Raw genomic sequence first — 21,552 nt, forward strand, 5'->3', positions numbered from 1 at the left:
CCAAGTTAAATAAAAACAGAAAATGTTGGAAACAGTTAGCAAGTCAGCCAACATCTGTGGAGGGAGAATCAGAATTAGCATTTGAAGTTCTTGAACTACCTTACAACTTTCTGTGAGCAACGTCACAACAGCCACTTGTAATGCATTGAATGTCTTACTTCAAGTGCGCAATTAATGTAACCATCCTTTCTCATTATAGCCACCACATTTAAGCATATCTTCAGACTCACTGTGAGCAATGCCACAGGAGATTTTCTACTTTTGTACTGAAAAGAAATTTGCCTCCATGCATGAATTGCCAAATTGATCACTGAAAGGTAAAATGTTTATTACAAGCAATTTTAGTTCAGAGCAAGCTTTTTGAAAATTCCTGCTTCAAAGTCAACCACCTTTTCAGAAAATCAAAAATTCAAATGTTGGAAACTTGACATAATAACAAAAAATGCTCGAAATGCACACCAGGCTTGTCCACATCTGCAAGGAGAAAAGGCTGGTTAGCATTTTGGTTAAAAATTACAGCTTTCCTAAACTTGAACCTGTCTTTTAGTTTTTTAGAAGTTGATAAACCTACATTCAGTATTTTCTGTGTTATTAAAGTTGCCCATTAAAAAAGATTAAGTTTCTCAACAGTCTTCATTTTGAAATATTTTCAAATTTTGTTGTCAAATAGGAAATGTCTGACCTCAACAAGTACACTCCCCCTCCTCAATCTTCTGACCTTTATATTGCTGCTAGTAAGCACTTCCAACAAGCTAAGATGATACTGGAAAACATCCCGAATGCAGACAGTGAGGTACTGTGCACTTCATTGTTGAATGTATTTATAATATGAAGTTTCTGTATTGATGCTTTGAGGTAACTGATACGTCAGTTTTACATTTTGTGTGATGGGTTTATGGAGCCCTAAATGTACATCCCATTGTTTCAGTTCGAGTCGTTTACTTTGGTTTCATCTGGGTCTTGGAATACACAGTAAAATTTCACAATTTACAGATACGCAGTGGTTAGCACCGCAGCCTCACAGCTCCAGCGACCCGGGTTCAATTCTGGGTACTGCCTGTGTGGAGTTTGCGAGTTCTCCCTGTGTCTGCGTGGGTTTCCTCCGGGTGCTCCGGTTTCCTCCCACATGCCAAAGACTTGCAGGTTGATAGGTAAATTGGCAATTATAAATTGCCCCTAGTATAGGTAGGTGGTAGGGAAATATAGGGACAGGTGGGGATGTGGTAGGAATATGGAATTAGTGTAGGATTAGTATAAATGGGTGGTTGCTGGTCGGCACAGACTCGGTGGGCCAAAGGGCCTGTTTCAGTGCTGTATCTCTAAATAAATAAATAAAAATAATGATACCAAACTTGGAGGTGTGGCAAATAATGAAGATGATATGAACTGCCTGCAACGAGACATAGACTACCAGAATGAGCAGACAAGTGGCAGATGGAATTTAATACAGACGAGTGTGAGGTGATGTCGTTTGACAGAAGGAATAGGATGAGGCAATATAGATTTAATGGCATAGTTGTAGAGTGTGCAGGATCAGAGGGACTTTGGAATGCATATGCATAGATCTTTGAAGGTGGTAGGACATACTGAGAGAGTGGTTAACAAAGCATTTGGGATCTTGGGCTTCATAAATAGAGGTAGTAAGTAAAAAAGCAGGGAACTTATGCTGAACGTTTTATAAAGCTCTGATTAGGCCCCAAGTAGAGTATTGTGTCTTGTTCTGGTCACCACACTTTAGGAGGGCTGTGTGGGTTCTTAGAGAGGGTGCAGAGGAGATTTACCAGAATGGTTCCAGAGATGGGGGATTTTAGTTACAAGGTTAGGTTGCAGAAGCTGTGATTGTTCTCCTTGGAGTAAAGGAGATTGAGGGGAGATTTGATATAGGCGTGCAAGATTATGATGGGCTTAGATAAGTTAGACAAAGAAAAACTGTTCCCATTAACTGATGGTATAAGGAGTAGGGGACACAGATTGAAGATTTTGGGCAAGAGATGCAGAGGGAATGTAAGGAAGAACTTTTTTATGTAGCAAGTTGTAATGACCTGGAACTCGCTGCCCATGAGGGTAGTGGAAGCAGACATAATCAATCATTTCAAAAGGAAATCGGGTGGCCACGAAGGAAATATACACGCAGGGCTACAGGGATACAGCAGGTGAATGGAACTGACTGGATTGCTCCATGGAGAGCCAGCATGGATTTGATGGACCGAATAGCCTCCTGCTATGCCATTTATGGCTCTATGACAATAGGAATTCTGGAGATGCATAGATGCATTTAAGGGGAAGCTGGAAAAACACCTGAGGAAAATAATAAGTGTTAGATGAGGAGGGATGGGAGGAGGCTCGTGTGGAGCATAAACACCAGTTGGGCCGAATGACCCGTTTCTGTGCAGTAACACTTTGTAATTGGTGAGTAAAGAGTATTCTTATAGGTGCTATTATATGCAGAGGCCAAATGTTTACTGTATTTATCTCGTAGAGTGCACTATACAATGTACTAATGCTCAATATGCCATGTGCCCCATTTATTGGATTGTGCATGTTAATTATTCCTTTTTCCAGACTTTATGTGACTTTTTTTCTGTGGCATGGAATTTCTTTTTCAGGTAAATAGAATTTTGAAGGTTGCGAAACCTAATATTGTGGTGATGAAGCTGCTTGCAGGAGGCCACAAGAAAGAATCTAAGGTAAGTATTAAACCCTGAGAAGTGCAGTCCCATTACCTACATTGAATACAGAAAGCAACATTATTCAATATTAACACCTCTTTTCAACTTCAAGCAGCATAATCAATCCAGGTGAGTCCTAGCTTTGATCCCTGATCTGTGCTGAGTTGCCTAATCTAAATAGGGCCAAAAGTAGAAGTACTAACAGTTGACATCAACACCCTTGGGTTAGGAGAGATATAGATCAGCTCGGACCCCTGCACCTGATCGCTGAGTGAATCTTGCTGGAAGTTGCATGTGCACACAGGATTAGTCTCTGCTTGATGCCCCTTACAGTTGAGTATCTTTCCAAGATATAAGCCTAGATTTTCTGATCAGGTGCAGCCAATCAGAAAATAGATTGGAAATCTGTAATGCCAGAACACCAACCACTTATTCCCATCTGACTTTCCACAGATTCAGGAAGGGCCCACCCATTTCTGAGTAGCTCCATGCAAATGAAGTGAACATGATATGAACTCCATTTTTCGTCATTTGTGCTGTTTCCTTGTCTCGTCCATATAGAACCTGAATTTAAGATTGTTAGACTGTGAAGAACGCAGAAGGGTATTTAAAGAACTAAATAGTCATATTCATACAAGCAGTGTGTATTGGTTGTTTTTGACCTTTTTTTAAAGATTTTCTTTTCTACAGTCAAATAGCTTTTTATTAGCAATTTGCTTGGGGGTTGCCATTTTTCAGTTCCCATAGGGCACAGTGGGTTTCCCATTGGGAATTCGCTGTATCTTTGCCTTTTGGAAGATGTGATGTTACAGAGGAAGGTCAGGTAACATTGTCTGTAGTATTTCCAACCCACTGTTTTTTTTTTATTCATTCATGGGATGTGGGCATCGCTAGCCAGGCCATCATTTATTGCCCATCCCTAATTGCCCTTGAGAAGGTGGTGGTGAGCTGCCTTCTTGAACTGCTGCAGTCCATGTGAGGTAGGTACACCCACAGTGCTGTTTTTATTGACTTAGTAGCGGTTAGACACAACTGAGTGGCTTGCTAGGCCATTTCAGCAGGCATGTAAGAGTTAACCACATCGCTGTGGGTCTGGAGTCACATGTAGGCCAGATTTCCTTCCCTAAAGAACATTAGTGAACCAGATGGGTTTTTACAACAATTGACAATGGTTTCAGGGCCATCATTAGATCAGCTTTTTTTAATTCCAGATTTTTTTATTAATTGAATTCAAATTCCACCTTCTGCTGCGGTGGGATTTGAACCCATGTTCCCAGAGCAATACTCTGGGTTACTAGTCCAGTGACAATACCACTACGCCACCGCCTCCCCCACACCAAACTATATTGTCACATGAGCATTTGTCCAAAGAGCCATTCTTGTGAAGGTTTTACTTTAGAAGAAAATCGTGACTGTTATATCATATGCAGCAATCTGGCCTAAAGCTTGCCTCCAGCACAGTACCACCGGTGGCCATCAAAGTCACAATCATCCATTAACTTTTGTGCAGCAAATGCATATCAGGCTGTTACTGGTGCTCAACTATGCACAGATGCATGAAGCAGGACATGAACACGTTTATGAATACATTGTTTGCTCAGGCAAGCAATTTCATTTGCCCAGGTTTTGCAGTCAGCGGTGAAAGACGAGCGTTCACTTCATCACACTGACAGCTGCCCAGACCTTTTGCAGGTTTTTGAGCAGCTCCTTGAGATCTTTTCTAGTGCAGTGCCCCCTACAGGAGATCTGTGACCTATGTGAGCAAGGCAAGCAACAGCATCTCTTCAACAATCAAATTAAAGAATCCTCACTGAGAGTCAAAACCAGGAAATATAAATTAATTTTATAATTAATTAAATCTATGTACAGAAAGCAAAATAAAGAAAATAGGATTGAGAGAGATAAGAGACAGAAGGGAAAAAGTCAAATTAATTTAAATCTTCAACATTAATTAAATTCTGAAGGAATAAGAGTCTACTTTTGTAAAATTAAAATTTTCAGTACCAGATCAGTTGTTATAACAGTAGTAATGACCTATCATCCCATTAAAAATTCTCACTAACATCTGAATGCACCAGCAATAACGTTTTTCTCCTGGAGTATTTAGTGGGTAAACTGGTGGGTACAGTTCCTGCATAGATTTCAATGCCAGGTCTATCGGCAAAGTACTGTTATAATGTGTGTGGAAATGATGATGCATCAGTGGTCATTATGTTGGGTGGGTATGAACCGGAGCTCTACCCTACTACAAATCAGGCTCATGCTTGATCTTTAAATCTAAGTTCATTAACAAACAATTGCTGCCTCGCTGAAGTACTGGAGGGTTAAGAAAGGAAGAAAATTGGCTGGAGAGCTACAAATAGCTTGGATCTTTGCAGGCTGCATTATAGTGTGAAGGAGCAGGGTAACTCCAACAGCAACATCCTGATTTCCATGTTTAACTGCGCATATGTGGACTCCAGAAGTTGCTGTCCATTTACTATATAATGTTGAGCGCTGTTAGCCTCACCATCATTCTCAACAAAAAAACTGGGCCATCGTTTTCCTCAAGGATACTTGACAGGGCACTGAAGTTCTAGGGTGGCAAAATTCTTGAAGATTCAGGCAGTCATAGGTTACACCCACATGGTCCAACATGCTCCTTTTCTCAATGCCAACACCTACAGCAACAAAGGGATTCCACTCTCTCAATGTGCAGCTCATTTTCAATCAACAGTGTACAGTTTTGGTATCCTCATCTAAAGAAGGCTATACTTGCCATAGAGGGAGTGCAAAGGAGGTTCACTAGACTAATCCCTGGGATGGCAGGATTGTCTTATTAGGAGAGATTGAGGAAACTGGGCCTGTATTCTCTAGAGTTCCGAAGAATGAGAGGTGATCTCATTGAAACTTACAAAATTCTTATAGGGCATGACAGGGCGGATGGAGATAGGATATTTCCCCTGGCTGGTGTGTCTAGAATCAGAGGACATAGTCTCAGAATAAGGGGTTGGCTATTTAAGACTGAGATGAGGAGGAATTTCTTCAGAGAGTGGTGAATCTTTGGAATTCTCTCCCTCAGAGCACTGTGGAAGCTCAATCATTGAGCAAGTGCAAGACAGAAATCGATAGTTATCTGGATACTAATGACATCAAAGGATATGGGGATAGCACGGAAAGTGGCATTGAGGTAGATGATCAGCCATGATCTAATTGAATGGCGGAGCAGGCTTTACGGGCTGAATGGCCTACTCCTGCCCCTATGTTCTGATTATTTCCTACCCCTCACTGCCCCATGGCTAATTTCCTAATGCTTGGCGCTCATTCAAAACATTCGAAGATACTGCGAAAATGCTGCTGCATCAGTGGTCATTATGTTGGGTGGGTATGAGTCTGAGCTCTACCCTACTACAAATCAGGCTCATACTTGATCTGAAAATCTAAGCTCATTAACAAACAATTGCTGCCTAGCTGAAGTACCGGATGGTTGAGGAAGGAGGAAAATTGGCCAGAGAGCTAAAAATAGCTTGGATCTTTACAGGCTGCCATTATGCAGGTATTAAGTTTTTTTTACATGTAGTTGTGACTGCATTTGAATTACTACTTTTTGGATACCTTGGTTAGCATTACATTCACTCACCTCATTGTGTACTTTTGTGTCAAAATTGCTCGTTGTGACATTACTGTTAGCTAGATGGTGACCATGTGGACAAGGAGCTGAATTTTAACAGCCCCTGGGTGGTGGGAACAGAGGCGGGGAGGGGGCTGATAAAAGAGCAGGGAGCCACATCACTGTCCTGCAGCTGGGGAAGTTTCCCAGCGACAGGCTGCAAGGCAGATTGGCTGCCACTCCACGAAAGCAGCCATCTAATTTGCATAATTAATGCCCCTAACATGGGCCTCCCACTGTGTGGAGAGGACAACCTCAAGGAGGCAAGGTTGCTAGGGCAGCCCGCAGAGGGGGCTGGGGCAGGAAAGGCAGCCCCCATGGCAATGATTCCCCCCACCCCAGAAAGGTTTCCCCTCCAATCGGCATAGCCTACTGCCCTTGGCCATCCTGAATTCTAATTTTTACTTGCCTGTCTGAGGGCATCTCCATTTTGAGGCATCCCTGAGGTCTGCCTTAGCCGTGCCTGTCTATTCCAGTGCTGTAGAGGCTTCCGGGCTGCCAGCAGTACAATTAGTCTCAGCACCCCGAGGGAAGGGAGGGAGAAACAGCCAGGGGTTCCTGCTCCTGGTCACTATATAGTGACCTCTGCTGGAATTGGATGAGGACAAGATCAGGCTCAGCTGCGATGGTCCCCAAGAACAAAGAACAAAGAAAATTACAGCACAGGAACAGGCCCTTCGGCCCACCAAGCCTGCGCCGATCCAGATCCTCTATCTAAACATGTCGCCTATTTTCTAAGGGTCTGTATCTCTTTGCTTCCTGCCCATTCATGTATCTGTCTAGATACATCTTAAAAGACGCTATCGTGCCCGCGTCTACCACCTCCGCTGGCAACGCGTTCCAGGCACCCACCACCCTCTGCGTAAAGAACTTTCCACGCATATCCCCCCTAAACTTTTCCCCCCTCACTTTGAACTCGTGACCCCTAGTAATTGAATCCCCCACTCTGGGAAAAAGCTTCTTGCTATCCACCCTGTCTATACCTCTCATGATTTTGTACACCTCAATCAGGTCCCCCCTCAACCTCCGTCTTTCTAATGAAAATAATCCTAATCTGCTCAACCTCTCTTCATAGCTAGCGCCCTCCATACCAGGCAACATCCTGGTGAACCTCCTCTGCACCCTCTCCAAAGCATCTACATCCTTTTGGTAATGTGGCGACCAGAACTGCACGCAGTATTCCAAATGTGGCCGAACCAAAGTCTTATACAACTGTAACATGACCTGCCAACCCTTGTACTCAATACCCCGTCCGATGAAGGAAAGCATGCCGTCTGCCTTCTTGACCACTCTATTGACCTGCGTTGCCACCTTCAGGGAACAATGGACCTGAACACCCAAATCTCTCTGTACATCAATTTTCCCCAGGACTTTTCCATTTACTGTATAGTTCACTCTTGAATTGGATCTTCCAAAATGCATCACCTCACATTTGCCCTGATTGAACTCCATCTGCCATTTCTCTGCCCAACTCTCCAATCTATTTATATTCTGCTGTATTCTCTGACAGTCCCCTTCACTGTCTGCAAACTTGCTAAGCAGACCACCTATACTTTCCTCCAAATCATTTATGTATATCACAAACAACAGTGGTCCCAGCACGGATCCCTGTGGAACACCACTGGTCACACGTCTCCATTTTGAGAAACTCCCTTCCACTGCTACTCTCTGTCTCCTGTTGCCCAGCCAGTTATTTATCCATCTAGCTAGTACACCCTGGACCCCATGCGACTTCACTAAGGTTGAAATCGGTTCCAAATCTTACTGTCAAGGATCACCTATGAAATCCATTACAACTTAGATGAAAACCTGTACAGTTCTGTACACCAACAAAGAGCCAGCAGCTTCCAAGAGTTGAGAAAAACATAAGTCCAATGTTCAAATGTTTCATAATCTCCTCAGGCCTACTGAACTTTAGTGAGATATCAAAACTGTTTACATACCAATGTAATGAGAAATAGCCAGTGGAACTTGTTCTGAAATTCATATTTGTAATTGACATCTTTTTAAATTCTTAATTTACCCCACCATCTATAAAACATATTTCAGCTATTCATCTATAACAACGCACCTCACCCACCAGCAGTGAGTGTTCAAACATCTGTGTCTAGTTTCTTATCTATGCTGCGGCACCATACTGCCAGACTATCCTCAAAACATTTAGGCTTAATTCCATTTTCATAACTTTTTTATTGCTTTGTTTGTATATAGAGGGATTATATATATATCCATGTTTATAATCAAGCTTTTAAGACTTTATTTTAAATAGGATGCATGTGTTCTGCAGCCTTGCAGTTTTAGGTGTACATTTTAGAATGATGGAGTGTGGATGCATAAGGACTGAAGGCAAAATAATGAGCAAGGTGGCAGGACCAACAGTTTAATGCAGTGGAAGGTTCAGGCAGGTGAGTATCGAGTATAGAGCAGCAGCTTCATTTCTGAGGCCTGATGGGGTTGCATGGAGTGGGGGGGGGAAAAAAAGTTAAAATAGCTGAATGGTAAATTCAAGTAAGTATGCAAAGCAATTCTAGCATTAACAGGAACTAGGTAGCAGATGCAAGGCTTATAAATATTTTTTTAAATAACTAATACAGAAAATATACATACCTCCTCATACTCTGTTGTACAATTTAACTCAGTACTTGTGAAGTGCTAGATAGTTGTTTGTTTTTATTGCAGGTTCCTCCAGAATTCGATTTTTCTGTTCACAAATATTTTCCAGTCGTCAAGTTAATCTAACACCAGTGGAGATAATGGATGCAGTTTGTGTGATGAGCTGAAATTCAAGACTTAAAACTTTTTGCTCCAGCTGTGCCTATGTTCCAGCATACTAGAAAAAGACTGTGTAAAATTCAGATCCGTGAGGCACATCAACAGCAATGCTTTGTATATGCTGCTGTACTGTTAATACTGTGAACAGAATAAAAATATAACTTTTTAAATTTTTGATGCCAATAGTAGATAAAAAGGAAGTGTTTCACTCAGCATAACCATTCTACATGTTGATGGCTGTAACATTAAAAAATGTAATTTGTGCTGGAAATCTATTTTTAAATTACCAACTGTATCCATTTATAAGATCATGATTGTTTATCCTTTCCATTGGGAAAGAGGAAAATCAGGGCAAATAGTGAGGAAATGAAAATGCTAAGGATAAGGCACATGGCATGGATGGACTGGACCCTGAAATAGGAGGGAAACTAATAAAAATTAGTGTGAGAGGAGAACATCTCTCCTAGTTAATGTATTTGTTGAGTTCCAACCCTCCTGACCCTTACTCGTGCTTAAATGATTATTTGACAATAGTCTATTCGAGTCATTGTGGCATAGGAGGTGGTCTTCCAGCCCATGCCAGCTCTCTGTAGAGTAATCCAGTCAGTCCTGTTACCCTTCTCTATCCCCGTACCCCTGCAAGTTTATTTCCCTCAAGTATGCATCCAATTTCCTTTTGAAATCATCCATCCTCTATTTCCATCATCCTCATAGGCAGAAAGTTCCAGGTTATTACCACTCACTCTGCAAAAAAAGTTCTTAGTCGCATCAGCCCTGTGGCTCTTGCCCAAAACATTAAATCTCTGTCCCCTCATCCTTGTATGACCATGGGAACAGCTTTTCTTTATATGTTGTGTAAACCTGTCATAATCTTGTACACCTCTATCAAATCTCCCCTCAATCTCCTTTGTTCCATGGAGAACACCCAAGCGTCTCCAACCTAATCTGAAAGATAAAATCCCTCACCCTGGAAGCGTTCTGGTACATCTCCTCTGCTCTCTCTCAAGGACCTCCACATCCTTCCTAAAATATGACCAGAACTGGATGCAATACTCTAGTTGTGGCCTAACTAGAGTTTTATAAAGATTCAGCATAACCTCCCTGCTTTCATACTCAATAGCTCTATTTATGAAGCCCAAGATCTCATATGCTTTTCTAACTATTCTCAATATGTCCTGCCACCTTCAAAAATTTATGTACATGTACCCCCAGGTTTCTGTCCCTGCACTCTTTTGAACTGTCATATAGTCTATATAAGCTGTTCCCTATCCCTTCTGTCAAATTGCATTACCTCACACTTCTCTGCATTAATTTCTGTCTGCCTATTCTAAAGCAGTGGTCTGAGCACGAAGGCTCAACTACATAATCTAGGCTACATCAAATAGTAGATCCATTTATACTTTGTGACAGTTCTTGCAACCCAGTAGTACTCTGCTGCAGTCTTATGTAATATTGCATGCAATTTTGGACACTAACTTCAAAAATGCATTTGCTAGGAATTTCCTTAGTCACTGCTCCTGCTTTGCTGAAAGTATGGCAAAAAATCCTGTTTACATACAGAATTTTCACCACACTTCCCGTCGGTAGGAGCAGTGTAGCGGGATCAACTCCAAGAAGGTTGCCAGCTGTTGTGGAATGGAGTCAGAGAAAAGCAGTACAGGGTAATTTCAACACTAAGTTTGGAGGATAGGCTCTCAGCAGGTAGACCAGTAACTTGTTTTTGGAGAGAAGATTAAAGTGGAATGAGAAGAGAGACAATCGAGATCTTTAATATTCCCAAGTAGTACAGACGATGTGGACAAAAGCAGAATATTTAATTTTCAAGTACGTAACTAAATTATTTAACAAATGTCAAGTTTGAGGCTAGAAGAAACATCTCCCTCTAAAAGATATGTAAAATAGATGGAAGGCTAGAGTTATGGAATCTTAAAAGCAGCTGAATAAATAATGAATGGAGAACTGAATTGGTAGTTATAGGTAGAAGACTTTTTTGTGCTGTGATATGTATCGGGGGTTGGGGAGGAGAGAGAATAGGCCAGGACTGCATACAGGAGCTGTTAATACAAAAGCAGCATGCTGCTGGAAATCTGAAATTACAGAAAATGCTGGAAAGTGAGGCAGCATCAGGTCGATAACCTAGCAGAACTATCGACCTGAAACACTAACGGTTTCTCTCTCCACAGATGCTGCCTGGCCTGCTGAGTATTTCCAACTTTTTCTATCTTTATTACTTAAGATAGTTGGATAGTTTGGAGTTTTGCTTGATTAGCTTTGGGTCTCAAATGTTTTGATGCAGCAATTTCTCTCAAGCCATTAAATAAACAGGAAAGTCCATTGTACAGAATTTGTGGAAGGAGCAGGCTTGCAGAGCCAAATTTAAACTTGAATACTTGGCAAGAGACCCAAGAGTAGCAGCTGTATTTCTCCCCCCCACCCCATAAATGGCTCAGCAGTATTCATTAGGACTTAAGGTTATTTGCCTACTGAGGCATCCAAAATAGGTTTCTAGTTATTGAGCTTACAATCTTTTAGGCTGCCATGGGTCTTAAATCAATTAACCTTTTATTGTTATTCAAGATTGTAAACACCCATTGGAAGGAAGGGCAGCTACTGCAACCAAGGAAAAACAAGATAAATGGCATACTAATTCATGTTATTTAACTTGCTTAGAACATTTGAGATTTACCAAGGGTGTTTCACAAGAAGCGAAGCTGCTTCTGTATTTATAGGGTTTAAAATAATTTAGTGGATGATTCAATTGGACTGTCACTGCACACTTTAAAAGTTTTTCAAAAATTTGAAAATGTCAAAAAATAAAATGACCTGCAGTCATTTTGCAATTAAATCTCATGTGACGTTGTTTTTGCCTATAAAGAATTGATATTTTACCTAGAAGACCATCCACTTAAATTACATGCTTCTCTTTGACTATTTAATGAAACAATTAATCACAACACCCAATATTTACCTACTCAGGTATGAACAAATCTAAAAATTACCAATTTTTAGATTTATAGAATAAAGTAATGCACAATTATAGCAGGATTAAATCTGGAAGCCATTGATTATCAAAATCCAACCAAATTTGAATAAAATTTCAGCCCCAAAAAATCTTAATATAGATACCTGCCACTCAATTAAATAACACATCATTACCTAGGCAATAAGATTGCTTTCATAACATATTGGTCTTCCAACCTTGACCGGGTTTGAAACAAAATCCAGGACCAATGCTGGAACGATTTATTCTTACTGGGTAAGTTCCAAGCATGCTGTTGGATAGAGTACTACTTGGGGTGTTGAGCAATGTTTCGGGGGGGCGGTGTTAAAGACAAGCAAGACCTGCAACAGCAACTTCTATCCAGTTAGTCATGTAATTTACTTAAAGCTGTGAAGAATTCAGCAGTCTAGACCAAGTTAACTTCCAGCTTAAACGGGGAACAATTTGAAAACCTTGTTCACCAAAATTAAGTGGGAAAAAAAGACAACCCAATTGGCAAATAGCTTCCAGCAGCACAGCAGCAGGATTCACAAAGTAAACATTCACTGGCTCAACAACAAAGTCACTGTCATTTTAGCAACCCATTATAGTTCCTACAAGGTTATATTTTTTTTAAACTGCAGTCATTCCCCCCTCACAAAAGCACCAGTTGTAAATGTGAGAGCATGAAGTCCCCTCGAACCCTCCCACCTTCTCCTCTTGCAACGTAATAGATTTTACATTGCAAGTAGAAAATGTGATTTAGATCAAAATGTGAAGGCCAAAATATAAGTGGTTTCATCAGGATAAAGTTACCAGACTAAATGCAAAATTTAAAACAAGTGAAAAATATATCAACAGTAAAACTTGCTTTTTAAAAGAAAATAAATGTATGGCTTTCCCTTGCTGAGCTGGTTAGACCGAACATGAAGGAATACAACCTCACCTTTGTTAACCAGATTTGGCCCAATGAATGAATCTTACTTAAGTTGCATTTTTATTTTAGATGGTAGAAAATTTATTTTTCAATGCAAACAGAAAATAATATGCACCCACCCTCAAAATCCTCATGTTCTAATAATGCAGTGAAGCAGATTGGACTATAGTTATGAATAAAAACAACTTCCTAACTCTCCGTTCAGTCCTGTCTGTTCAGATGCAAGCAGTGGGAATTGTCTTAACCTAGGATTCTTTTCAGAAAGAAATCCAATTGCATTTACTGTAAGCTTCCCCCAGGTCAACAATATAGATAACTATGGTTTCACATATTTTACATTTTAGCAATTTAAAAAGCTATTCAACCAAGAAAAATCTCTCAACACTAAAAGGCACACTTCTAACGTCAGTCTTAACTAACTAATAAACACATACACAAGGTTGGGCTGGTTTTTCGGAACTTAGTTTATTTTAAATGAACTTATCTTTAAACATTTGCATTGCCTGCAGAATAATCAATTTTCTCTAACATTTGTGTTGAAATAGAAATTCAAATAATTAAATCCTACATTAAATAAGAAACCATTAAGACATTGTTATAATTTAGAAATGGACAAAGGTTTCGAGCATCAAATTTCAACATCAGTCTGCTGCTCAAGCATTCGACCAATTCAAGTGAAGAGTCTGAAGTAGTCTCAAATGGCTGCTTAATAGTTTGCCAATAAATTTTGACCTAACCATAAAATCTCCCACTCTTCAATTCCTAAACTATTTACAGAATGTTCACGTAAGATCATCGTTACTAGTTCATCCTATTTTGATTTGAAGCCCTAGCCAATTCTAAAGAAATGTCATTGTGGGCATTAATCAACCAAAAATGTGCAATGTCTACAAATAAGAGATGAATGCAATTAACTGTGTTCAAGCAGTCTCCTTCACAGTATTTGATTGATGTTTTCATCTTCATTTTGTTTAAGAATTCTTTGCATAGCTTCTTCATTGCGTCTTGCTAAACATTTTAAAAAGATGTACACAGAGAGGGTTAATGTCAACTACAAGAAGGACCTACAAACAGTTAGGTTAACAGCTAAACCAAAATTAAGACAACTTTGTAAATGAAACATCAATTACTATTAGAACTTCAGGTTATAGCTACAGTTTTAGGCAATCATTTAACTTTAAGAGGCATCGTTTTAACAGTTCATAATGCAAGAACATATATTCTGCAAATTCTGATTAATTTTACCACATTCATGCACTTTTGAGTGTTAAGATCTGTCATGCTTTAAATATAGTTGAACCTCCACACAAAAATAAATAGGTCATTATCAAAAAAGAAAACCCATTGCCCCTTAAGAATTTACAACTTTAGTTATGCCAAGTCATATGGTCCCTCTTCTCTACCTAAGCTACACGTGCTCCTTGTTCTGAAACTGCACACTTCAGTCACAAGAAAACAAGAGGAGTGGCCCATCGAGCCTGCTCCACCATTCAATACAATTATGGCTGATCTTGGGCTTCAATTCCACTTTCCTGCCCGTTCCCAGATCCCTCTATTTTCTTTCCAGACCAAAAATCTATCTATTCCTAGTCCTTTTAAAAGGAAACAGGAACAGAGATTGAACTGATGCAATGTAGCAAATACACAGAGTCCAGAACATCTCTAATTTGAAACATACTGTGTCCCCCAAGGCTTCACTATTGCATGAAAGATGAAGCAATTCATTCCCTTTTTTCCTGGGATTCACAATTAGCCCACCATAGTTTAGAAGACATGGTGTATTTAAATCATGGATATGTGTTATAGGAAAAGAAAAGCAGAAGGACTTTAAAATTTGCCCTAACTCCCATTGGTATCATCTGGCAACACCAATATGGTGATTGATTTGTCCAAAGGAAAGGCAAGGACATGCATTGGAGGATAGGAATAACTGAATCCCAGGGAAAACAATTCTAAAATCAGGAATCTGTCTACTGGTAGTGAAAATCCAGGGGGGCAAAGGGAACAATGTTAAAAATGCAAGCTACTGAAAGACAGTTTTGCATTAGCCATAGATTGAACTTGTTTACTGGCATTGAGAATTTTCCTAGGTGTGTAGCAAGAGTACAAAAAGTCACTAACGACAGAAGAATGAGGTGCAGTTCCAGAATAAGGCCTATAGAAACAATACTGGCTACGAGAAAGCAAGTAGCCATCGTCTACTCCAGTATTTATATGCAAATATTACAGGAAGGAAAGGGAGTTTATTTCACATTTTACAATTTTTTTTAAATGCTTAACTAGACACCTTTTAGATCAGTCGCAAGTTCTACTTCTTTGTCAGCCTCAAACTCTGCAACATTTCCCTCATCTCCATTGTAATCTGCTGTTTGCTTCCCATTCAATGCACCCAGGAACTCTTGTTCATTTTGGTTCTCAATACCTGCAGCATTTGAGAATGGAAAGAAAAGGCAAGATGAAATTTCAAAAGCTCAATTATCAGGAAGACAAAACATTAAAGTTACAAAATATTCCACACACAATATGAATTGCAGCATTTTACAGCTCTGTAGCGAAATGGAATTGCATCTGGTTTGTGCAGAAGATGCCCCAATTATACAATGATCAATCTTTTTTTATTCATTCATGGGATGTGGGTGTCGCTGGCCAGGCCAGCATTTATTGCCCATCCCTAATTGCCCTTGAGAAGGTGGTGGTGAGTAGGTACACCCAGCGACAGTGAAGGAACGGCGATATAGTTCCAAGTCAGGATGGTGTGTGACTTGGATGGGAACTTGCAGGTGGTGGTGTTCCCATGCATTTGCTGCCCTTGTCCTTCTAGTTGGCAGTCGCAGATTTGAAAGCTGCTGTCTAAGAAGGACGAGGATTAGATGGTACACACTGCTGCCGCTGTGCATCGGTGATGAAGGGAGTGCACGTTTGTAGATGGGGTGCCAATCAAGTGGGCTGCTTTGTCCTGGATGGTGTCGAGCTTCTTGAGTGTTGTTGGAGCTGCATCCATCCAGGCAAGTGGAGAGTATTCCATCACACTCCTGACTTGTGCCTTGTAGATGGTGGACAGGCTTTGGGGAGTCAGGAGATGAGTTACTTGCCTCAGGATTCCTAGCCACTGACCTGCTCTTGTAGCCAGTGCAGTTTCTGGTCAATGGTAGCCCCTAAGATGTTGGTAGTGAGGGATTCAGCGATGGTAATGCCATTGAACGTCAAAGGGAGATGGTTAGATGCTCTCTTGTTGGAGATGGTCATTGCCTGGCACTTGTGTGGCACAAATGTTACTTGCCACTTATTAGCCCAAGCCTGGATACTGTCCGGGTCTTGCTGCATTTCTACACGGACTCCTTCAGTATCACAAATGGTGCTGAACATTGTGCAATCAGCAAACATCCCCACTTCTGACCCTATGAGTGAAGGAAGGTCATTGATGAAGCAGCTAAAGATGATTGGGCCTAGGACACTACCCTGAGGAACTCCTGCAGTGATGTCCTGGAGTTCAGATGATTGACCGCCCAACAACCACAACCATCTTCCTTTGCACTAGGTATGACTCCAGCCAGCGGAGGGTTTTCCCCGATTCCCACTGACCTCAGTTTTGCTAGGGCTCCTTGATGCCATACTCGGTCAAATACTGCCTTGATGTCAAGGGCAGTCACACTCTCACCTCACCTAGAGTTCAGCTCTTTTGTCCATGTTTGAACCAAGGCTGTAATGAGGTCTGGAGTTGAGTGGCCCTAATGGAACCCAAACTGAGCATCACTGAGCAAGTTATTACTAAGCAAGTGCCGCTTGATGGCACTGTTGAGTATTTCCAGCATTTGTTTTTAATTTATATTAGTACTACCAATTAAGCCAAGTTGATACTAGGAAAGGGTAGAGCATCTGACTGAAATTGGACCTGACCATCAGGAAAAACATTATCACACCTCTTAGTAGCTTACAAATTTAAAAGAATACACCTTAATATAGTTTCAATAAAAGAATAATTTCCTCATTGTAATTCTACGCTGGGAGTTATGTAAAATAATGCATTATTACAGACAATAATATTTGAACCTTCATTTCTCCTGGATTCTTCATTTTCATAGTCATCCCTGGTTCCATTCTCATCTTCAAGGGTGCCTGCAAAACAGCCTCAAATTAACTCAATTATTGATGTTTACAGGCAAATGTAAATATAGGGCAGGATTTTCCCTGCAGGCTTCTGAACCCCACCATCAGACTGAAATCAGAAGCCCGCACTGTGTGGGGAACAGTCACTCGACGTGATTTTCTCAAGGAAACTAATTAATGGCGAGAGGCTTTCCAACTTGAAAGGAACAGCAGGCTGCAATTGAAGGCAAGTACAGGAGACAGCGCTTCAAAATGGAGGCGCGCTCTCTCCAACTTTTTAAAATTTAAACTAAAAAATGGATTTTGCAGCCAGGTCACCAATGTGGTGGGTTGCGGGGGGGGGGGGGGGGGGAGGGGGGGCAGTGGGGGAGAGCCTCTTTACAAAGTGGCCTATGGCGCTGCAGCACAGAGGCAGGCTGGCTGGGTCTACCTGGAGCACTGGCTTTCCCAGTCTGCCACCTCTAGGCTGCTAAACCTGCCCCTGCCACCTGTGTGAAGCTGCAGGCTGGCTGGAAAATCCCAGTTGGCCTTCTTTAATTGGCCATTATTTAGCTCAATCAGCTACCCGCCACATGTGGGTGCGTAGCCCTGCCGCCGACCTCCCTACCCCATCCCACAAGAATGGCCCAGGGCAGGATGCAGCCAATGAACCGGCACGCAGGGCCGACGGCGCTATTTTTAGCACCCGCTCACCTCCGCTCCCAGCACCAGCGGGGCCTAAAAATCAAGCCCACAGTGTCAGATTTGTTGGTATTGAAGTTCCACCTCTAAATAGGTCTGCTGACGGATACTGCCATCAGAATTGTTCACATACTACTATCATGATAGAAAAGAGCCAAAGCATTAATGAATGACATAGAAGTATTGTACCTGCTGCCACAATGTACATTTTTTTTTTATTCGTTTCATGGGCATCACTGGCCAGGCCAACATTTATTGTCCATCCCTAATTGCCCAAGAAAAGAAAGTGGTGAGTTGCCTTCTTAAACTGCTGCAGTCCATGTGGGGTAGGTACACCCACAGTGCTGTTGGGAAGGGAGTTCCAGATTTTTCATCCGGAAACAGTGAAAAATAGTGATATAGTTCCAGGTAAGGATGGTGTGTGGCTTGGAGGGGAACTTGCAGGTGGTGGTGTTCCCACGCATATGCTGCCCTTGTCCTTCTAGGTGGTAGAGATCACGGGTTTGGAAGGTGCTGCCGAAGGAGCCTTGATGAGTTGCTGCAGTGCATCTTGTAGATAGTACACACTGCTGCCACTGTGCATCGGTGGTGAGGGAGTGAACGTTTTTGGACTGGATGCCAATCAAGCGGGCTGCTTTGTCCCAGATAGTGTCGAGCTTCTTCAGTGTTGTTGGAGCTGCACCCATCCAGGCAAGTGGAGAGTATTCCACCATACTCCTGACTTGTGCCTTGTAGATGGTGGATAGGCTTTGGGGTGTCAGGTGGTGAGTCAGTCGCCACAGGATTCCTAGCCTCTAACCTGCTCTTGTAGCCACTGTATTTATATGGCTGGTCCAGTTCAGTTTCTGGTCAATGGTAACCACCCACCACCCCCCAGGATGTTGACAGTAGGGGATTCAGTGATTGTAATGCCGTTGAATGTCAAGAGAAGATGGTTAGATTCTCTCTTGTTGGATATGGTCATTGCCTGGCACCTGTATGGCACGAATGTTACTTGCCACTTATCAGCCCAAGCCTGGATATTGTCCATGTCTTGCTGCATTTCTACATGGACTGCTTCAGTATGAGGAGTCACGAATGGTGCTGAACATTGTGCAATCATCAGCGAACATCCCCACTTCTGACCTTATGACTGAAGGAAGGTCATTGATGAAGCAGCTGAAGATGGCTGGGCCTAGGGCATTACTACCCTGAGGAACTCCTGCAGTGATGTCCTGGAGCCAAGATGATTGATCTCCAACAACCATAACCATCTTCCTTTGCGCTAGGTACGATTCCAACCAGCGGAGAGTTTTCCCCGATTCCCATTGACTCCAGTTTTGCTAGGGCTCCTTGATGCCATAATTGGTCAAATGCTGCCTTGATGTCAAGGGCAGTCACTCTCACCTCACCTCTCGAGTTCAGCTCTTTTGTCCATGTTTGAACCAAGGCTGTAATGAGGTCAGGAGCAGAGCGGCCCTGGCAGAACCCAAACTGAACGTCACAGAGCAGGTTATTGCTAAACACGTGCTAAGTAACAGCACTGTCAATGACACCTTCCATCACTTTACTAGTAATCGAAAGTAGACTGATGAGGCGGTAGTTGGCCGGTTTGGATTTGTCCTGCTTTGTGTGTACAGGACATATCTGGGCAACTTTCCACATTACCAGGTAGATCCCAGTGTTGTAATTGTACTGGAACAGCTTAGCTAGGGGCACGGCAAGTTCTGGAGCACAGGTCTTCAGTACTATTGCCGGAATGTTGTCAGGGCCCGTAGCCTTTGTAGTATCCAGTGCCTTCAGTCGTTTCTTGATATCATGTGGAGTGAATCAAATCAGCTGAAGACTGGCATCTGTGATGCTGGTGACTTCAGGAGGAGGCAAAGATGGATCATCCACTCGGCATTTCTGGCTGAAGATTGTTGCAAATGTAGTTTTCTTTTTGCATTGTTATAAACAAAGCAGCACAAAATTCTATAGCTGATGAAATATTACGGGGAAGATACTTTGTCAGGATACATTGAATCCATTCAGTTTTATCTTTAAAATAAAAATGAAAAACTGTTGAACTGAACTGGATTTTAAGAACACTTTAAAGCCAATGAACTTCAATCAAAAGAAAACCTATGCATACAGTTTTTCAAAATTAAAAGGAGCAAAGGTAGATTTGAATTGTGCATTTTAGTATTCATACCTGTATCTAGTAGCTTGTTATTTTCAAGTTCTTGTGCAAGTTTTGTAGAGACTGCATCATGTTCCAATTCATTTATTTTCTTAACTTCTAACTTGTCTGTGAGGTCATTATTTTGCCCCGGAGACGACTTCTCTTTATCTGATGGCTCAGTAGTATTTTGTTTCTCTGTTGGTTTGTGCTCAGTCTGCTTAACAGTAATCAGTAAATTTACTTAGATATTTACAAATCAATCAGCAGCAACTGTCACAGCTACCACATTCTATCTGGTTTAAATTCTTTTCGCAGGGGCAGGGAGGGTTAAGAAAACAAAGTAAGAGAAAGTTGAATTTTTGATGCTTGCATTTTTGGATTTTAAAAAAAGTTAATAGATCCTACATTCTACTTTTCATAGGATCATAGGAAACAGGAGCAAGAGTAGACCATTTGGCCCGTCAAGCCTGCTCCGCCATTCAAACATCTCATGGGTGATCATCTACTTCTATGCCACTTCTTCCTCAGTATCCCCATATCCGTTGATGTCTTGAACATGCTCAATGATTGATCTTCCACAGCCCTATGCAGAAGAGAAGTACACAGATTCCGCACCCTCTTAAAGAAATTCCTCCTCATCTCAGTCTTAAATGGCCTGCCCCTTTTTCTGAGACTGCAACCCCCCCCCCACCCCACCCAAGTTCTAGACTCACTGGCCAGAGGATCTACCTATCTACCTCATCACACCCTGTAAGAATTTTGTAAGTTTCAATGAGATCACCTCTCATTCTTTGAAACTCTAGAGAATACAGGCCCAGTTTCTGCAATCTCTCCTCACAAGACAGGGATTAGTCTGGTGAAACTCTGTTGCACTCCCTCCGTCACAAGTATATCCTTCCTTCGATAAGGAGACCAAAACTGTACAAAATACTCCAGCTGCGGTCTCACCAAGGCTTGAGACAATTGCAACAATACATCTTTACTCCTGTACTCAAATCCCCTTGCAATGAAGGCCAACATACCATTTGCCTTTTAATTGCTTGCAGGACCTGCATACTAGCTTTTTGTGACTCATGAACAAGGACACCCAACTCCCTTTGGACATCAACACTTCCCAAACTCTCACCATTTAAGAAATATTCTGCCTTTCTGTTTTTTCTCCCAAAGTGGATCACTTCACACTTGTACACATTATATTCCATGTACCATATTTCTGCCCATTCACATAGCCTGTCCAAATCCCCTTGAAGCCTCCTTACAACTTACATTCCCTCGTAGTTTTGTGTCTTCAGCACATTCCCACATCCAAATCATTGATGTCGATTGTGAACAGCTGTGGCCCAAGCACTGATCTGTGCAGTACCCCACTAGTAATAGCCTGCCAACCTGAGAACAACCCATTTATTCCTGCTTTCTGTTAATCAATTCTCAATCCATAGCAGTGTATTTCTACCAAGCCCATGTGCTCTAATTTTGTTTACTAACCTCCTGTGTGGGACCTGATCAAAAGCCTTCTGAAAATCCAAATACACATCCATGGGTTCTCCTTTATCTGTGCTACAAGTAACATCCTCAAAAAACTCCAACAGGTTTGTCAAACATTATTTCCCTTTC

The 21,552-nt window shown here is 41.6% G+C and overlaps 2 protein-coding genes across 5 annotated transcripts in view; one reads left to right on the top strand and one right to left on the bottom strand.

Moving 5' to 3' along the window:
* Positions 1-9,260, top strand: part of naa35 (N-alpha-acetyltransferase 35, NatC auxiliary subunit) — a 98,436-nt gene extending 89,176 nt beyond the window's left edge. For both annotated transcript variants that reach the window (XM_068030056.1, XM_068030057.1), the window contains exons 21-23: positions 671-793; positions 2,607-2,687; positions 8,998-9,260. In XM_068030056.1, the coding sequence (XP_067886157.1) occupies positions 671-793; positions 2,607-2,687; positions 8,998-9,057 (264 nt within the window). In that variant the 3' untranslated portion in view covers positions 9,058-9,260. The remainder of the gene's footprint in view (positions 1-670; positions 794-2,606; positions 2,688-8,997) is intronic.
* A 4,192-nt stretch (positions 9,261-13,452) lies between these two features.
* The window catches only part of LOC137369217 (Golgi membrane protein 1-like), a 52,362-nt gene continuing 44,262 nt past the window's right edge, over positions 13,453-21,552 (bottom strand). Inside the window, exons 5-8 of one of the 3 annotated variants that reach the window (XM_068030059.1) lie at positions 19,969-20,155; positions 17,058-17,123; positions 15,295-15,429; positions 13,453-14,015 (exon numbers count right to left, since the gene is read on the bottom strand). In XM_068030059.1, coding sequence (XP_067886160.1) covers positions 13,942-14,015; positions 15,295-15,429; positions 17,058-17,123; positions 19,969-20,155 — 462 coding nt within the window. In that variant the 3' untranslated portion in view covers positions 13,453-13,941. Of the gene's footprint in view, positions 14,016-15,286; positions 15,430-17,057; positions 17,124-19,968; positions 20,156-21,552 lie in introns of those variants that run through there. The other 2 variants (XM_068030060.1, XM_068030061.1) reach the window with 2 other exon arrangements.

Source organism: Heterodontus francisci, chromosome 4, assembly GCF_036365525.1.
Source record: "Heterodontus francisci isolate sHetFra1 chromosome 4, sHetFra1.hap1, whole genome shotgun sequence".
Lineage (NCBI taxonomy): Eukaryota > Metazoa > Chordata > Chondrichthyes > Heterodontiformes > Heterodontidae > Heterodontus > Heterodontus francisci.